This window comes from Salvia hispanica, chromosome 1 (assembly GCF_023119035.1).
Source record: "Salvia hispanica cultivar TCC Black 2014 chromosome 1, UniMelb_Shisp_WGS_1.0, whole genome shotgun sequence".
NCBI lineage: Eukaryota > Viridiplantae > Streptophyta > Magnoliopsida > Lamiales > Lamiaceae > Salvia > Salvia hispanica.
In genome coordinates this window covers 44,813,741-44,833,492 of record NC_062965.1, presented here as the reverse complement: position 1 = coordinate 44,833,492, position 19,752 = coordinate 44,813,741, and the positions used below count along the sequence as shown (strand labels likewise).

The window sequence follows — 19,752 nt, the reverse complement described above, 5'->3', positions numbered from 1 at the left end:
ATTTTCGTGGACGGAGGGAGTAATATTATGCATTTCCTTTCTGTCAGATAAGCTTTTGGTGCTACGGAGCAAATTTTAATAAAAAATACATTTGCATATAAATACTCCAGAGTATTACTCCCTCGTGCACTCTTTTATTTTTAGTCTATTCTACAATAATATATATGCACATTCTAATTTTGGAAAGTTTTTTTTCTCTAATGATGTGAGATTTATTCTTCATTAACAATACTTTCATTACTTTTTTCCTCTACCTCCCTCTTACTTTACTAATTTTATATTAAAACCTGCTCCAAACCTAAAGTGCATGCACTTTGGGGACGGAGGGAGTACTACTAAAATCTACTCCCTCCGTTTCATAGTAACAGAGGCGTTTCTTTTTAAGCACTCATTTTGAAAAAATAATACTAATAAATAGTTAAAGTGGAGAAAGAGTAAAATAAGAGAGAATATTGTAGATAAGACTCTTCACTATATTATTCTCTCTCTTACTTTACTCTTTCTCCACTTTAACTATTTATTATCATTTTTTCAAAACGAGAGCTCAAAACGAAACGCCTCTATTACTGTGGAACGGAGGGAGTACGGAGGATATCAGTTGATCTCGTCTTCTGCTTGCCAAAGGTGGAAAATCAAAATTATATATGTACATTATATATGTACAGTAGTATATTCATTTTAGGCTAAGTTTTGCATTTGAACTTTGTGAAACTTGCACTTTGCCATCACAAACTCAATTTTTTGAATTTTTCAATGACATTCGATATATTAGTTTTTTTCTCTTAACCAAAGTAAATTTGCCATACTAACATCGATTAGGTTGCGATCCCAATTGCAACAAGCAAATCTCTCTTTATTATAGGTAAAAAAAATTAGGTTAATTCAACTAATTAGATTCATAATTAAGCCATTAATTTGATCAAAATACATTTAATTGTTAAGTTTTAACTGTTAATTCTGGATCTAAACATATTGTTTATAGAATCAAAAAGTTTTTTAGAGCAGATATAAGAGATCAAATTTGGACTTTAGTTTTTTTAATAATTTATAAAATGCCAATTTAGATATTAAGTGTATAAATTAGAGGAATAATTGTAAATTGAATGCAGGAATCATGTAAGTCAGAAAAAAATGACATAATAATGTAACTTTGCGTGTAAGCTTTTGGAGATTTAAGAACTTTATTTTGCCAAATACACCCAAACCATACGTGTAATTCACCTTATATACTGTATCAAATTATATGTTGATGGGCTATTTATGAAAAGAGAGAGAAAATAAGTAGAAATGAAAAACAAAAGATAAATATAATTGTAGTAGGTGTACTAAAAGTGAGCAAAACTATCTTCTGAAATTCTAATACTACGAAGATTTCGATTAAGAAATGAAAATTTGGTTCAGAAAAAACATAACGAGTGTCATTGTGTCAATAAGGTCTAAAGCAGCAATCAAATGTTGGACATGGACTATATATTTGGTGGTTAGGAAAAATATATGATGATAAAAAAAATTAAAACTTTGATAGGAATTAAGATTGCGGCGATAAGGTTTTATGTTTGTAGTTTGATAGATAAAATTAAATTCAGGACTAAATAAGTTAGGTACTTGGTAGTGATAATAGTTTTTATTGAACAAAAAAACGACAACTATTGATAAAGTTATTGAATTCGATATAGACCACATATATCCCACCTTCCATCATGAATGAGAAAAAGACCACAAACAAAATAGATTTTTCAATCATCAAATCAAATCCCAAATTCCATTTAATTTAGTAACTATATATTGAAACTGAACAGCTCTGGTTCTCACAACAGCAATCATCAAGAAACCAAAGAAAAAACCAGTGTGCAGAGCTGCTCAATGGCTACTGCAGTAGCTTCAACCTCATCTTCTCTCCTCTCCTCCTCTCTCTCATCTCCACCTTCATCTTCCTCTCTCTCACCTCTCATCCGTCTCTCCCTCTCATCCAGTCCACGTCACTCTCTCTCATCATCCCTCTCCATTTCTCCATCTTTCCTTCCACTTACCTCAAAATCTCCCAAAACAGCTGCTTCTTCATTATCATTCACCATCAAGGCAGAGAAGAAGAATGTGCTCATCGTCAACACCAACAGTGGCGGCCATGCAGTCATCGGCTTCTACTTCGCCAAGGAGCTTCTTGCTTCCGGGCACAGTGTCACGGTCCTGACTGTGGGTGAGGAGGCCTCTGACAAGATGAAGAAGCCGCCGTTCAATAGATTCTCAGTTAAGAAAAGAACCAACATCACATTTCAGAAGCCTTATGAGGAAAAATAATAGTACTATGTTATGTAACATAAATGGTGTGTGCAGGAGATTGTGAGTGGTGGTGGCAAGACAGTGTGGGGGGAACCGGCAGACATCGGGAAGGTTCTAGAAGGCGCTGCATTTGACGTGGTTTTGGATAACAATGGCAAGGATTTGGATGCAGTGAGGTTTGCATCTCATCACTCAACATTCATGCACTTCTTGATTATATGTAAATGGACTGTATTGACATTCTTGATTTTCCATTTCCAAGAAATATATAAATAACAAATATCATTACCTGTGAATATATAGGCCTGTAATAGATTGGAGCAAGAGCATTGGGGTAAAGCAATTCCTGTTTATTAGCAGTGCTGGGATTTACAAGCAAACAGATGAACCTCCTCATATTGAAGGGGTACGTTTCCTTTTTAATTATCACACTTACACCTGATATAGGTGAGAATTTTTAAGCATAAAAGTTCAATTTTGTCCTAAATAGGATGCTGTGAAAGGTGATGCTGGTCATGTTGGAGTTGAGAAATACCTCTCAGACACTTTCGATAACTGGTCATCGTTCCGCCCACAGTACATGATTGGCTCTGGAAACAACAAGGATTGCGAGGAATGGTTCTTCGACCGTAAGCATACAATCATATACACATGCATAGTTCTTGCATCATATTTTCCACATTTCTGACATGAACAGGAGATGAAGAAATTATGCATTACCTGCATATATTCTGCTATTTAGGCTGTGTTTTGAAGGGCTTGCGCTCGATTCTTGACAGGCATTGTTAGAGGCAGACCTGTCCTGATCCCTGGCTCTGGGATGCAGTTGAGCAATATCTCTCACGTGAGAGACCTGTCATCTATGCTCACTGCGGCAGTTGAAAAGCCGGATGCTGCAAAGGGTAACATCTTCAACTGTGTGAGTGACCGCGCCGTGACACTTGATGGAATGGCAAAGCTATGCGCTAAAGCTGCAGGACTACCCGTGGAGATAGTGCATTATGATCCAAAAGCAGTGGGTGTTGATGCAAAGAAAGCGTTTCCATTCCGCAACATGGTATGTTGAACTGTTATAACACCTGAAGTTACTCAACTCAGCATATACAAACTGCAAATCAATGAAAATAAGCTATCCTTAAGTTAGGCATTTCACATAGATCAAGAAATGAATTATGCTATTGGCGACATGAGTGATATTTATATTTGATTAAGGCTAACCTGCTGAGAAATTTGATATTTTGCATTAATGAGTATTGTACACTCACTGCAGCATTTCTACGCGGAGCCACGAGCTGCAAAGGCGATTCTTGGATGGAGTGGCACATCAAACCTTCCAGAGGACTTGAAGGAGCGATACGAAGAGTATGTTAAGATTGGAAGAGACAAGAAAGAGATTAAATTTGAGTTAGATGACAAGATTCTAGCAGCACTCAAAGTACCTGTCACAGTATGATAACTGTTTCCCAAACAACTGGTATAAAGCATGCCTGTTAATTTGGGGAAGCGAGCCAATTTTTCGGAATAAGTACAATGCTCTCTAGTCTCTGGATATTTTTGTGGAAAAATGAACTTTTATCTTCGTCAGGAACTTCGCCTCTCAATCTGAATACTCGATTCAGTATCACTGTACTTGAATATTCCTTGCTTTCTATTTCTTGCCAATCCGGTGGGGGTAGAGATGCGACTAAATGATTCAGACAATTCTGATACGAAGTGAAAGGCGGCTCCACTGAATGCACTCACTAATATGTCCACATAAGAAGCATAAACACACAACAGCCGTAAAAAGGGAAACACAAACTGAAATATGAAAAAAAAATAAACAAAATGAAACTGTTGAACACAAATTTGGAATTTGTAAGTATATAAAAACAGCAGTTTTGCCAAATCCAAACCCTTTTTAAGAATTTTCATTACTGTCCTTTATTTTATGACACAGGCACAGAAATAAACAACCACGAGTTGGATACTGACTGATACTAGTACAATTGTACCAAGAACATTCCACGAATGAAAAAATGCCTAATAATTATGAATATATAATCCGTTGGAGAAAATACTTTGTCCGAAAAGCACCTGATACATACCCAGTTCAAACGACAGAGCAGACTGATAACAAAATACAAAGTGCTAAGTATATAAATAAGAAGGAAATGACATTGAATCAAATAAAACAAAACTAGTAGCACTTGATATAACTTGGCAATTCAAGGTTACAATCTTGGTTGTAACAAACACCGGTCCATTCTGCAGAAAGCAATAGAATGATCAAACTTTGCCAGACTCTAGGAAAATTAGAAACAGCATCTGTAGACTAGATGCAAAATTTTAGGAAACATAAAGAGATAGTTTTTGTCAGGAAAGGGGTGACATTCGTTTTCTAACCGACACAAATGATATGTTAACCAATAATCATACAAAGAACACTAACAGCCTATAAGACACATGTAGAAGCAATACTAAGCTGATCACTGCTGCACGCGTCTCAGTCTTCATGTTTGATTTCGAGGCCCTTAAGTTTGGATTCCAGATCGTGTTCAATATCACCATCTTGTTCTTCCTCTTTATCATAATCCTCTCCATCTGGATCATTCTCATCCAAAGGACCCAAAACTGTGGGGCAATTCTTGAATGTATCTTTCACCTCATCAACCCCTTCATCAGATATGTAATTGCCGTTGATGTTTAGCAACTTAAGGCTGGGCTTACTTACAACAGCCAGGGCCAAACACCTGGCACCAGCCCTTCTTATCATATTGGTATTCATATCTACTTCACATAATTGACCATGACCCTCCTCCAGCGCCTTGGCAATCAAGATAGCACCCTCATCCTTCAATTCATTCTCAGCCAAGTTTAGTTTGGTAAGAAACTGTTTGGAAGCTATAAAGGAAGCAAGAACTGGAGCAGCTCTAGCAGTGATCTCATTTCCTGCCATATCCAAGACTTCTAGAGATGGTGCAGACTCCTTCAGAGCATCCCAAATAGCAATAGAACCCTCATCCTCCAAATTCAGATAACTGAGGTAAATTTCGGATAAATTTGAAAATTCAGATAACACCTTGCTTAAAGCCAACCCAGCATCAACACCAAACATATTGTCTCGCAGATCAAGCTTCTTTAAGTGAGTACATGAACCAAGTGCTGTAGATAGGGCTATACCTCCCTCAGATTCAACCCTAGTAGATGAACATCGAAAATCCTCCAGAAGGGGGGATTTACTCACTATCTTAGCTATAGCTATAGCCCCTTCATCTCCAGTCATGTTGTTATGAAAATGAAGGACCTTTAGTTTATCAGTGGAAGGAAGTAACTCATGAACTGCCATTGCAGCCTCCTCTGAGATGCCATCATTAATCAGATAAAGCTCCTCCAGATCATGCTGGGACTTTAAAAGTGCACCAAAAGCCCTGATACCCTTCTCACCCAACGCATTGTAGGACAAGTTAAGAGAGCGAAGTTTAGAACCTTCAAGCGCTGATGAAAACATTTCCATGACTTCAAGAGCTTCCTCCTCAGGCCTTCCAGCAACAATATCTGATAGGTCTACTTCAATTAAATGATCCTTCATGGATGATAATATTGGTTGAGCAATTAGTGCTGCCTCCCGTCCAAAACTTGTGTTACTAAAACATATCTTAGTATATCTTCTTCCAGGCTCCGTCAAGAGTTTCAACAGTATCTCAGCTTCCTCTCCATCAATTACTTTTCTTGGATCTCCTGATATATCAAAAGTAGTCCCATCACATTCTTTTATTTTGGCCAATATACCAAGCTCCGCATCTGCTTTCGCAACCGGTCCACGTTTAATAACATCAATCATGAGGCGACTGGATTCCTTGGCATACAGCTGCACTGCTGAACTTCCATCTCCATCCGGTTCCTGCGTGAAATGTTGGTTTGCTGTAGCAAAAGCTGCAGTCTCTATTCGCTTGGCATCCTCTTCAGCTTCTTCTTGACTCAGAAGACCATACTTTCTAGACCAAATGGAGGGAGTCACAAGATTCTTTGCCATTCGCTCAACAAGTTTCAGTCTTGTACCTTGGCTTATGGGCCACATTTTGACAGACAATGTGGGAAATTCCATATTAAAACAACCTATTGAAATCCAATGATGTCAAGACTCTGATCTATACATAAAATTAAGAAGGTGAAATTGCACACAAACTCCAACACAACACACAGTTATAACTTATAACTATCACTGAACCCTAAAAGTAAAACTCAACTCAAAATGATAACTGCAACAAAAGAAAAGCAAACAAATCGGACTTCGAAAATCATAAATTAAACTCAATAAACAGTAAGCAGCAGTAATTTTTGCAGAGCAACAATCGAATTCAGATATACCAAAATGCAGGAGGCGTTTAGAAAAACAAAAGTCAATCTGTGCATCAAAAATTAAAATGAAAATAAAACATAAAAAGGGGAAATTACCGATTGAGAAGAAGGGAGAAATGCGGCGAGCAAAGAGAGCGAGAGATCCAAACAAAGTAGTGGAAATTGAAAATGCGAGAGCAATAAATTTATAGTCTGCAAGGAGCGTAAATTTGAATTTAGAGAGAGAAAGAGAGCTGTAAAATCTCCCGCTATGGACATATTTACAGATTCATAAGATTTAGTTCAGATTTACTCATGGCCCAAATCAACGCTCATTTTCAGTCCCATGAAAATTATGCGCATTTTGGGCTTACTACTCAGTTTAAATATCAATTACTCCATTCGTCTCATTAAATATAAAACATTTATTTTTCACTACAAAGTTTTATGTAATGTTGTGTTTTGTTATGAGTAAATAAAGTGAGAATAAGAGCATCTCCAGCGGCGGACTTCCTGCCGGACATCCGATCGGCGCGCTGGTCGTCCGCGTGGGACGTCCGTCATTAGGTGCGGAAGGCGAGGACGCGGAAGTCCGGTGAGGAAACCGCTCATCCGCGGCTGAGGCGGGATGTCCGTCGCGACGTCCGCCATTGCAGCGACGACGCGGACGTTCGGCGCGGACTTCCAGTTTTTTCTTTTATCTTTAACAAAAAAAAAACTTTATATATACGGCTCATTGAACTTCATTTCATTCGCACCACTGGTGTTAACAAATTTCTCTCTCTCTAAAATTTCTATTCTCAAGTATATCTAAAATGGCTAGTGGTGCGAGTGGTAGTGGTGCGGGTGATAGTGGTGCACTGCCGCAATCAGGCAGCTAGCGTACGGAGGCACGACCGACATGTTCGACGAGTACCTCCACATTGGCGAGTCGACAGCCCGCGAGTGTCTGCAGTATTTTTGCGAGGGCGTTAGAGAGATATTCGAGGAGTGGTATCTTCGGAAGCCCAGCCCCGTAGACTGCCAGCAGTTGATAAATATGCACGGGTCGGTGCACGGGTTTCCCGAGATGTTGGGTAGCACAGATTGTATGCATTGGGAGTGGAAGAATTGCTCTGCTGCCTGGAAAGGGAAGTACACTACCGGCTTCAAAGGCAAGCATCCCACGATGATCCTTGAAGCTGTAGTTGATTACCGGCTGTGGATATGGCATGCGTATTTTGGAGTGGCCGGGTCGAACAACGACATCAACGTCCTCTAGTCGTCGCCCTTGTTAATGGCGTTGGTCCCGCCATCAATTTCGTCGCCAACGGAAACCAGCACAATATGGGCTACTATTTGGCGGATGAGGTACACCCAAACTGGCCGGTCTTTGTGAAGACGATCATATGCCCATCAGAAGATAAAAAGATCTACTTTGCGGGTCGTCGGGAGGCAGCGCACAAGGATGTGGAGCGGGCATTTGGTGTGCTCTAGAGTCGATGGGTGAAGGGTCCTTCACGACCGTGGTATATTGACAGCATCGCTGATGTCATGTACGCATGTATTATTCTGCGCAACATGATTGTCGAAAGTGAAGGTCCTGAACTGACTCAGTGGACCAATGAAGATGCTATGGGTGTTGGTCCAAGACACGGCGTGGCCACCGCGAATGTACGTATGGGGATACCCCATGGAGAGGCCGATCGAGTCCGCGCATTTGCCGACATGAGCCAAACACAAGCCCATATACGACTTCAGAACGATATCGTTGAAGAGCTTTGGGCACGGAGGGGTGGACGTTGATATTTTAATTTTCTTTTGTTTGCATTGTAATTTTTTTATATATATAATTATGTATGTTATTTTTTAATGAAGTTGTTGCATTTTCCCCGTCCGTATTCGTGTCGAAATTTTAATTACGTAACGTAAATTGCATATTTGTGAATTTGTGCATTTTTTTTTATTGCGGAAAGTCCTTGGGGATGTCCGCCATTATGCAGTGGGAAGTCCTTATGACGTGATAGTGCAGTGGAAAGTCGTTATGACGTGACCATCAAGTGTTTTGGAAAGGCTGATGGGAAGTCCAATGATACATCCGCAGCATTGCGGATGCTCTAAAGTAAATATCAAACCAAACCATCATTACATAACTTACAAACCCTGAAACGTGTATTACAAAAATATCCGTCCTTTTCTAATAGAAACATAAATTTCAAACCAGACACAAAAGAGATTTAAAAAAAGATTAAAAAGGGGTGTTATTAGAGCATCCACAGCGGATGCTAAATGCATCCCTATCTCATCTCGGAGGGACGAGACGCCCGCGAGACGACGTTGTGGGCGACATCCCGTCTCGCGTCTCGCGCGGAAGAGGCAGCTGGCGAGACAGTCTCGCCACGCGCCGGGGCGACGTGGCGCGCGCTGGTGCGTAGTTGACGCCCACTCGTCGACCCGCGAGTGGGCGTCGTAATTATGACGTCATAATTTTTTTTTTAATACCTTGTTCAGAAAAAAAATTTATTAAAAAACGGTAATATTGCCGTTTTAAAAAATGGTAACTTTTTTAAAAAAAAAATTTTCTTATTTCTATAAATACACACTACACTTCCATTCTCCATTCTACACACAAACACTCCAAACACCACATCTATTCTTCTCTCAAACCACCTCTCTTTCCTCTCCAATTTCTGTAAAAATGTCCGGTGACGGAAACTCCAGCGGCTCTGGCGGCTTCGATTTAAACGCGTTTGGCGACTGGGGGGCATGTACCACTCTCTGGCTGGTTCGTCGACGCCGGGCACCCAAGGCTCGGCGACGGCGGCGACGGAGCCGTACCAAGCACCGCATTTTGATTTGGATGCATACTATCGTCCCTCTCCCCCCCGAGGGCAACGCAGGGATTATCCCAAATTAGGGAGAATATTCCGGAGGAACACATTCCGGAATACTTTCCGTTGGGCAGCGGTGGAGGCTCCGCCAGCCGCGATGCCGAGGACGAATCGACCCCGGTGGAGGAGGAGGATGATCTAGGCCGTCATCCATACGGCCACAAGGAGACGTTGGCTCTATAAACCTCTTGGCTCACCGTCTCGTACGATCCCATCGCCGGGAATCAACAAAACAAATTGTGCTTTTGGGAGAAGGTCACAGAACTTTACGCAGATTCAAAGCCGAAGGGGACTCGCCCCCGCACCGTGAAGATGCTCCGCAGTCATTGGGACCGGGTCGACAAAGATGTCAAAAAGTTTTGCGCGGTCTACAGGGGTGAAGCGGAGCATTACCAAAGCGGAGCCAGTGAAGCCGACATTCTGCGAGCGGCGATGCGCGTCTTTAAAGACGACGTCAAAAAAGATTTCAAACATATCGATGTTTGGCAGTTGGTCAGAAACGAAGATCGGTGGGCTGGCGGTGTCCGGTCCTCGAGCTCGAAACGCACGAAGCACACGGGGGGTGGCTACTCGTCTAGTGAGGGCGGCGGATCAGGCAACGCCTCACATGAGGCTGGGGACACGCCCACTGAAGCCGGTGGCTCCTCCTCCGGTTCACGACGTCGGCCGCAAGGGACCAAGGCGGCGAAGGCGGCTAGAGGGAGAGGGAGAGGGAAGGGGAAGAGCCGAGGCGAATCGAGCTAGGCGGGCGCGGGCGCGGGCGTGGGCTCGAACACTTCCCTGTGGTCTGTATACATGCTCTCCACGATGGTTGACACTTCCAAGATTACGCCTACCCAATACGAACATCATGTTCTCGGAATGCAGGCGATGGCAAGGTAACTTGGTCTTCAGCCGGGTGCACCGCCACCGGCTTCGGGGGATGATTCGCCGGCGGAGTAGTTTTTTAAGTGTTTTTAATTTCTAGTATTTTAAATTATGTGTGTTTTTATTTTTTTAGGATTTTAATTATGTCTTTTTTATTTTTTTAGGTATTTAAATTGTAATTTTATTTTATTTAATAAAGTGTGTTTTATTATTAATTGATTTTATTGGAAATAAAAATGAAAAATGAAATTGAATGAATAGCTAAGAGATGAGATGGTTAAGAGATGGATGGATGTGAATGTTATCTTTTAGTTAAGAGATGGAGTGAAAAGTACAGTGGGGCCCATGAATAGTGAAGAGATGAGAAGATTAAGAGACGGATAAGAGACACCGCCGTGGATGGCCTTACAAAACTGAGTGGAGACTGCTCCAATTGATTACATAGTAATTAAAATGATGACTGAGTTTTTCATCCAAATATTAGTGGTCAATCACCTCAAAAGTTGTGTGAATCTAATCACCCCATTATGCTTCTCTCATTTTCTACCCATCTCAATCACGCGTGGTTGTTAGTTGTTACCCATACATTATTTTCTAAGTTATGATGATTTACCAATTGCTGAATTTAAGACAAATTTTTATCGATCGCTACTAATTCTATTATCGGATGCTTATTCAATGTTGTTGAATTGTCAAATAATTTATGAGGCTTAGCATCCATACTGGTCGGATGATCAATCGTCCTAGTGATCACCACATCAGCATTTCTAAGTTCGGTTTTTTCTTCTGCAGTGGTTTCGTCCTAGTGTTCGTCCTATCATTTACCCATTTTTCATTTAATTTTTAATATTATTATTTTTATATTATCACATATTATAAATAGAAAAATTAAATACTAAATTAAATGAAAAGCATGTATTACTTAATTTTAAAAAAAAAGAATTTATATATTTTATATTTAATTTTAATCAAATAAAAAATAGCAATATATAGATACATTATAGAATACAACAAATTTAACTAAAACACTTACATTAATCAAATAAAATGAGAAAAATATAATAAAGTTCAAAATTTAAAAAAAATGTTGAATTGGGCTTAACCCACAACCCCTATAATTTTTCAAAGATAACATTTATTTCGACCGACATGATTGAAGAAGTTTGGAACCGCAACCGCCGCTGTTGAGAAATTGTAGTTTTTTATTTCATATTGTAATGTTTGAATTTTAATGAAATGAAGTTATTTTTCCAAATTTTGAAGTATTTAAATATTCAGATAATAGATAAATGCTTAGGGCGTCGCTTAGGGTGGGCTATAGTCCGCCCCACTGCAAGTGGAATATGAGGAGGATAAAATGCTGATGTAGCGGTGCATAGGGCGTCGCTTAGGGCGTCCCATTGTGGATGCCCTTACCATTAGGCTTAACATAGATTTTGTATTAAAATCAAACAAAGTTTAATATAAAGCAACAAAAACTCTTTTTTAAGTGTAAAATTAATTATCCCACGTCCAAATCACAAAGAAACTTGGAATTGAAAATCTAATCTATAAAACTACCATTTATCCAACATCAAAGTCACAATGAAAATTAGTGTTGAAAACTTATCTATAAAAGGTTTACTGAAGCAATACAAAACTTGCTCATTTAGTGTGAAGGATTATATTCTACAAAATATATTCTTTCACTAATTCACCGATCCGTCATTTAGTATGGATTAATTATAGTTTTTTATTTAATTTAAAAAATGATTTTTTAGAATTAATTTTTTTTTTTTTTTTATAATTTATTTTTCTGAGATTGTCCTCGTTTGCCGCCCTGCAATGGGCGACGATCGGGCGGACAAGGGATCGGGCGACTGTGTGGGACGACCGGTTGTCCCACTTGTCCGGACGATTGTTCGTTCACATGCAATGGTCGAATGATCGCGGAAGAAGACGAAAAACACTGATGGGGCGGACGAGGGGTGAACCACCGTGGATGCTCTTATATTTTTATTTGGCTTAATCATATTCATGGTTTCTATACTTTACTTCCAACTTTTTGAATATTTTAGAGAAAATATCAATTCACAATTTTCACTTCAAAAATCCTTCAAAATTGAAAAAAGTTCACACTATATAGCGAAATTTGGTGACTGCATGATAATCAACTTGATAAATAAAATCATGTTGTTTTGAGTTTTGACGTGGGTACGTAGAATCCAACGAAATAATTCATTTTTCTGTAATCGAAATTTGTAACGCAATGTTTTGATTTTTTTGTAAATATATTATATGAGTCTGCTTTTTAAAATAGTGTCTAAAATTAGGAACGATAGGATTTATTTATTTTATTTTTATAAAACGATAATATACATACAACTTGCGTATATGATAGAGAGGTAGGTTGGACTATGACCTCATTAGGTGGTATGTGATGACTGATGTGATCGGAGAATATTTCATGATCATATATTTTACTAGTATATGACAAAATATTTCAAACGAGTTATCTTTATTGAGAATGTAGAATTATAAATGAAATTGCAATATATTCGAAGCTCACAAAAGGGGTATTTATAGTACCAAAAAAGTGAAATTGGTGTGGAGCTAGATTATGCTGTCTGAGTAAGAATGCATTTAGCTTTCCATGTGAAGTAACCTAAAAGATTACCCTAATTTTGTAAGGAACAAGCATCTCTTTCTTGCTTCACCATTCATTCACTAAATCTACTTTATGCACAAAAAGAAAAAGCGGTGCCCCATTTTGAGAAAGATATTATCGTTGAATTTAGCAATAACATGATGCGAAACAGAGAGCTGCTGAACTATTGCAAATGTAGAAGCTGGGAGCATCAGATCTCTTGAGAATTTTGTGTCAGTTTATTTCTTTATTCTATTTCTTCTTTCCAAATTTATTTGATTTCCCTGTTTCTGTTTTTTTCTATTTCTGAGTGTTTCTTGATGTTAATTCTTGGTGGAGATGATGTGAATTATTATGTTTTTTATTTCATTGTTCGTTTTGTTTTGGTGTTTTTTTGTTTGGGTTTTCTTGAAATAATTTGTGGGTATTGTTTGTTAGTCGCTCTGAGATTTGAAGCTAGCTATTGCACTAAAGTTAAGAGGAATAATTGGGTCGAAATTAGGCTAACATAGAGTAGTTTTCATGGTTATGGTTGATAGTAAATGTTATCTTAATAGCAAGATTCAGAATCAACATCCACATTTTCATTTGATAGAATTTTGGTCTGAATTATTTTGTACATCTGTTATTGCTTGCCCTATCAAGAACTGTTCAAAATGTGCAAGATGTTCAGTTGAAATCTGAGTTAACTAATGTTTTGAATGTGCTGATATGGCAGAAAAAAGTAGAGATAATAGTTTTAGGATTCACTTCTTTAGATCCCTCTTCTGTTAATTCAAAGACGGTTTATGCTTGACTTCTATGGTGGCAAAGATGGTTCTTCATGTTCTATTCTGTGTTCGAAAACTTAGAATAAGAAATCGAATCCAGGTTTATCTATTTGATAAGAAGATTGCCAAATCTTATTGTTCACTTCCTACATCTTATGAGGTTATGAAAAGAGTGTAGACGAGGACTCTGACGACATGTATTCGGTTGGGCAGCAAGTTTCTTGAATGTCGTTTATACTTTTGAGTGTATGAAGAATCATAGGTAGTGTATTTTAAAATTGGGCAAGAATAAGATCCATCCGTGATACTTGCATGGTCTATAAATTAAGTACTTAGGTAGTCCAGTTTAGAAAATTGGATTCTACTAATTCATATCCATAATTTGCAGCGTCGCCTGTATTAAATAGTTTGCCTCTGGACAGAGACGTATATGCTCCAAAGGGTATGCAAAAAATGGGAACTTTGGCCCTCGAAACCAATGGTGATGTGTGCTCTAATGACTATGTAGTGTTGGGGCTGAAGGACTTCAGAATAGACAGCATAGAAAAGCCCCAGATTCTGTCACTTTTATCGACATTGCTAGAGAGGTCCGTACAGAAAAATGAAAGGAGACTAGAAACCTTACAAACCAAAGACTTCATCACAATATTCCACGGTTTAAGAGCGCCTTCTCTTAGCATTCAACAATACATAGATCGGATTTTTAAGTATTCGTGCTGCAGCTCTTCGTGCTTTGTTGTGGCGTACATATACATGGATAGATTCATTGAGCAAACAAAATCATTGCTTACTTCCCTGAATATTCACCGCCTCACAATCACCAGTGTAATGCTTGCTGCAAAATTCATGGATGACGCGTACGTAGATATTACTTCTTCTTTCGACTGCTTACATTGCTTTGTTGATTCCCTTCTGATAGACTTTGATTTGATAACTTTCCAGATTCTACAATAATGCATATTATGCTCGAGTGGGAGGCGTGAGCACAACGGAGATTAACAAATTGGAGATGAAGTTCTTGTTTTCTCTAGATTTCCGGCTTCACGTCAATGTGCAGACGTTTGGTAAATATTGTTCCATCCTTAAAAGAGAAGCAAAAAACGCCCTCGTTGAGCGCCCCATCCAGTCATGCGGGGTTGAAGAGAGCTGGACGAACAAGGACGAGTCCACCGGTGCTCGACCATTTGCTAGATGATCTGCTAAAAAACGCTGCTATCCGACTATATACCACGTGAAACATGAAGAATTTCGACATTTTCGTATCTTAGGAGGGCCGGAATCTAGTGGTTAAGTAGGTAAGTCATGTGTGCAGAATTTTTAACTTGCATTTCACTTCTCCCACTTTGATAGCCAATACATTGGCCTTAATAGTATGAAGCTTGAATTGAAGGTAATATTTTTGTGGCGTTTGTTGATACTTTTTGTACTATATGTTCAAATTCTTGAGTAATTTGTGCACTGGAATATGTTAAAATTGATGATCATAGATTGAGAAAATAGATTATGTTTGACTAACCTAGTGTTAGAACTAACATATTGTTAAATGGGCTTGTTAGATAATGATTGTTATATCCTGATGTTTCCATCTCACCAGAAAATGTGGAATTTGGTCACAAGTTGCAATCAGCTGACCTTCTATTTAGGTTAAAATAAATGTTACAATTCCAGTTTCTAATAAGAGTAGTTTTGTCTGTTTTATCGATTTTACATATTTTACTAAGGGCAATAATGTATACTATTACATAATGTATTTATGAAGAATTTATTATATTATTGGGATTTACATTGAATTTGTCTAATAGGAGTAATTATTTAATAAAGTTTCAACTTTTCAAAAACATCCAGAATTAGACATTTTTAATAGAAAAATGCTATTCCGTTCAAACGTAGCTATATTGTTATATACTAGCTAGTACTACAGTTTATTGTGTTTTTTGTTGAGTTTTGATTTATTTGGAGTTGTACACTCCTATTTTTAATAAAAATTAAAATCATATGAACGTTAGGTTCTACAATTAAATACACCATATTTATATAAAAAAGTCTTAAACATATTTCTAATATTTATATTTTTAGTTTAAAAATAATATATATGAAACTAAAACTAGTGTTATGCTTTTCAATTAGTGAGTGTATTAATATTAATTTTCTTAAATCGGTTTTCATGGTTGGCCTATACCAAAATTTTACTTTCTTAAAAGTGAATTGCTTTCATTTTCTATTTTTCTACAGTATCACAAATCGCACCTCCTCAAAAACAGTAATACAGCATTCGTTCACATGATAAGTAGCATAAAAGTAGAAACCACGTCTAACAAAAACATAATAGTAATAATTAATAAGTCGTACTATAAAACATCAAGATGAAGATAATAATAATAATAATAATAATTAATTAATCATTAATCATCATCAAATACTAAAAGTCGAGTACGGGAGATACCCAAATCCCTCAAGGATTAAAACGAAAATACATAAACATTCACAAATCAAATAAAAATAAACAAAAGCCCGAAACCGAAACATAATAGGGCATGGTGAAACACGACAAAATGTCCATTGCTGTGAGATGGGCCGGGCGCCATTGGCCCGTCAGCAGAGGCCTCCGGAATGGATGATACATTGCTGGGCAAAATCGGGCTAGGGATCGGGCTCTCGTCGGGCCCTATATTTCTTGGCACCCTTAGGTCAACCTTTTGACCTGCCTGGCAATGGCCCATGAACCCGCAAATGAAGTAGTAGTGGCCCGGGCTACGGATGACGATTGAGTCGTTGCCGGTTGTATAGGTGGCAATCGGCGATGTGGCATCGCACGTGTGGAAGTCCGACCGGCTCACTTGTAGCACGTTGTGGTACGATGGGTTGTATTGGAAAACTATATCACAAAAAAAAATACATAAATATGCAAAATTGATATTAAAAAAATTAATGAATTACGAAATGGAAATTACGGAAGGTGTCGCCAGGCTGGAAGGACTTGGAGGAAGCCCATTTGTTGTAGTCCAAGTTGCCGATGACGGCCCAACCGGCCGAGTCGCCAACTTTGTAGACAGAAGAACCATTGCATAGCATCACAAAAAACATGAAAATTATTGCAATCTTCACCATTTTGCCAATGATTTGATACAAGAATGTTGAATGGGGGTACCTAATTTTATAGTATCATAGAAAGGGATGTGAGGTTAAAGAGTCACAAAATTAGTCATGAAGTGCTTGTGTTGGTGCATGTTATTTTTACCATGTAAACGTGATACTACCTACCTACCCTCTTTTGGCAGCATTTGACTGCTTTTCCAATGCTCTTATTCATGACTATTATCATGCATTTGAATTTGTCTCTAACTAAATTTAATAGTGACACACATTTTTGCAACTGCCAAAGCATTTTAACTCACCACTATAAAACATAAATTAACATGCATTTGGTTTGATTATTTGCAAATATATTCATAAATTAGGTAGGCCAATTCTGGCATTTACTTTTCAAGAAATGACAGTGCAAGTTTGATGATATATTAATATTGTGTTTTAAACATTTTGTTTGAGTTGCAAATATCATTTAAACTCTACCTTTTTTTGTTAAAAATTCTAACGTATATCGTCATTCACTAGTATTGTTAAACGTAATTACTGGCGTTTGGAATTTTTTAAAATTAATCATAATTTTTAAAAATTATCTTACTCTTTTGCTTTTGTAGGATACTTCTACTTGTGTCCCCTAATTTTAGTTGGGGCACTAACAATAAGAATACTTTTAAAGCGTCGGTGATATAATTAAACATACAATTTAAGTCCTTAATAACATAAAACAATATCCTTCTTTGATACTTTTTGTTGTAGTGATTCTAGATATGCAAGAAGTTTGAAAATGAGAAGGAGATGAAAACACATTTTGTTTGGGTTGGGTTTGGAATCTTTGGATCATCTCATTCTTATTTCTTTAAAATCATAAGAAAATCCTTTTCAATTTTTATCCTATTTTTTCAATATGATTAGAGTGTCTCCAATAGTGGAGCCGCGTCGGTGCAGTGCGCTGTAGCTGGGGACGAGGGCGCCGCGGCGGGGTGGGGAGGAAAGGAGGTCGCCACATCTGCGGCGAGGAAGGGGCGGTGGGGTCCTGGGCGCGGCTCTGCCACCTCATTCATAATCAAATATAAAACTAATACTTTAAATGGGGGTGTGATCAATTGCTAACTTTCTTAAGTTGCGAACTTGCTAACTCATCAACGCAGTGTATTAAAAATGTCAACACGGAGACATTAAAATGTCAACACATAATTTTGTTGAACTTCAATATAATGTATTGACATTTTGATGTCACCGTATTGACATTTTTAATACACTATATTATTGAGTTATCAAAGTTAGCAATTTAAATAGGGCTGTCAATTTTTGACACGATACGATAACACGACATGAATCGGAACGAAATTAATGGGTTTGGGTCAGAGCTTATCGTGTTCGTGTCCTTATAGGGTCGACCCATTAAGGACACGAAAATTTCGTGTCGAGTTCGTGTCGTGTTCGTGTCGGGTTCGTGTTATCCGTTAACAATTCGTGTTCATGTCGTGTTCGTGTTATCCGTTAACACATAATATTTTAATATTATTATTCTTATTAACACATAATATTTTAATATTATTATTCTTATTATTTTCATTTTTCAATACTTATTTTCGTGTCATTAATGGGTTCGTGTCGTGTTGACCCGAAACGGTTCGTGTCGTTAATGGGTTCGTGTCGTGTTCGTGTCTGAGGGTAGCGGGTCGTGTTCGTGTTCGTGTTTGAGGTTTTCTTAACGGGTCGTGTTCGTGTTTGTTGTTATCGTGTTCGTGTCGTTATCGTGTCGACACGATAACGACCCGACACGCACGATTTGCCACCCTTAAATTTAAATAGTTAGCAATATAACACACCCCTTAAATGGATCCCACATTCCACTCACTTTCTCCCTTTACTTTTCTTCACAAAATCAATTAATTTCTTAAAATAGTGAACGGAGGAAGCAATACAATTTCTGACACTATCTTTAAATTTCTGTTCATTTATAAATGAAAATAACAATTACAAACTCATCATAGATAAATGGAGATTTCTAAATTATCAGTGGAAGATGTAAAAAAGAAAAAACAAAATGAATTGGTGCATTTTCGGTCTTATCCACTGTGTTAGACCACCTCCATTGGTGACACTTGTCACTCAAAAAAAACAAAATAAGCATAATTAAAAAAAATTCTAAAACAAAAAAAACCGACCGCCCCTCATGAATTGGGAGCACCCGGCCGCCACCAAACAAAGTGAGGGGCACATGCCATTTGTCATAATATTAATGGCTGAATATTTGATTTCTTTTTTCTTTTTGTTTTTTCACTTTTTATTATTGATTTATTTTATTACTTATTATTGGACTACATGTATGTTGTAATAAATTTGCACAATAACAATATAAATCTACGTCACATTTTCAATCTTGAAAATTTTGCACTACATTAAATTTTGATTGTTTTATCAATTATTATTTTTTTATTTAATGATTATTATATTTATCTTTATATATCTTTTCAAATATCATGTGAATTATTCTTCCAAAAAAATCATGTGAACCACTCTTCCATAAAATGACATCTGACTGCTTCATTTTTTATTATTTTATTTTAATTTATTATTTTTTACTATTTGCTACTACATTGTGCTTCACTTTTCTATATATATCCCACTTAACATATACAATTCCTCACAAAAGCAACCAAATCCTCCAAATTATCGCCCTTTCATTCTTGTTTTGATAAATTTAGTTTTATGGATCCAAATCATCCAAATTATCGCTCTTGTTTCCTAAACTATTTTAATTCCCAAAATTATCAACAATCATCAGAATATCCAAGTATGCGATACAACGTTGATTACTAACATTAGGGTTGTCAATCCAACACGTAACCCCAAAAAGCTCCTAAGACCCTTGAAAAGTCCTCCCTCAATTAAAGGGGTTTTAAAAGGAAGCTAACCGTAGTGTCTACTA

At 37.6% G+C, this 19,752-nt stretch overlaps 4 protein-coding genes across 5 annotated transcripts; 2 read left to right on the top strand and 2 right to left on the bottom strand.

The window, feature by feature from the left end:
* Positions 1–1,793: 1,793 nt before the first annotated feature.
* On the top strand, positions 1,794–3,989 carry LOC125223266 (chloroplast stem-loop binding protein of 41 kDa a, chloroplastic). Its single transcript, XM_048126338.1, has 6 exons — positions 1,794–2,247; positions 2,335–2,456; positions 2,584–2,686; positions 2,771–2,909; positions 3,060–3,337; positions 3,551–3,989. The coding sequence occupies exons 1-6, from the start codon at positions 1,864–1,866 to the stop codon at positions 3,731–3,733; spliced, it is 1,209 nt and encodes a 402-aa protein (XP_047982295.1). The 5' UTR covers positions 1,794–1,863; the 3' UTR covers positions 3,734–3,989.
* A 460-nt stretch (positions 3,990–4,449) lies between these two features.
* LOC125223255 (RAN GTPase-activating protein 1) lies at positions 4,450–6,855 on the bottom strand. Its single transcript, XM_048126327.1, has 2 exons — positions 6,718–6,855; positions 4,450–6,378 (listed from the first exon to the last, which is right to left on the bottom strand). The coding sequence occupies exon 2, from the start codon at positions 6,365–6,367 to the stop codon at positions 4,766–4,768; it is 1,602 nt and encodes a 533-aa protein (XP_047982284.1). The 5' UTR covers positions 6,368–6,378; positions 6,718–6,855; the 3' UTR covers positions 4,450–4,765.
* A 6,038-nt stretch (positions 6,856–12,893) lies between these two features.
* LOC125191736 (cyclin-P3-1) lies at positions 12,894–15,214 on the top strand. 2 transcript variants are annotated; one of them, XM_048089239.1, is made up of 3 exons: positions 12,894–13,196; positions 14,156–14,590; positions 14,676–15,214. In XM_048089239.1, the coding sequence occupies exons 2-3, from the start codon at positions 14,178–14,180 to the stop codon at positions 14,926–14,928; spliced, it is 666 nt and encodes a 221-aa protein (XP_047945196.1). In that variant the 5' UTR covers positions 12,894–13,196; positions 14,156–14,177; the 3' UTR covers positions 14,929–15,214. The 2 variants fall into 2 exon arrangements, with proteins under 2 accessions (XP_047945196.1, XP_047945129.1); XM_048089172.1 differs by having other exon boundaries at positions 12,895–13,196; positions 14,122–14,590.
* A 931-nt stretch (positions 15,215–16,145) lies between these two features.
* Positions 16,146–16,841, bottom strand: LOC125203909 (mavicyanin-like). Its single transcript, XM_048102422.1, has 2 exons — positions 16,685–16,841; positions 16,146–16,608 (listed from the first exon to the last, which is right to left on the bottom strand). Exons 1-2 carry the CDS (start codon positions 16,839–16,841, stop codon positions 16,223–16,225), a joined length of 543 nt encoding a protein of 180 aa, XP_047958379.1. The 3' UTR covers positions 16,146–16,222.
* Positions 16,842–19,752: the final 2,911 nt, after the last annotated feature.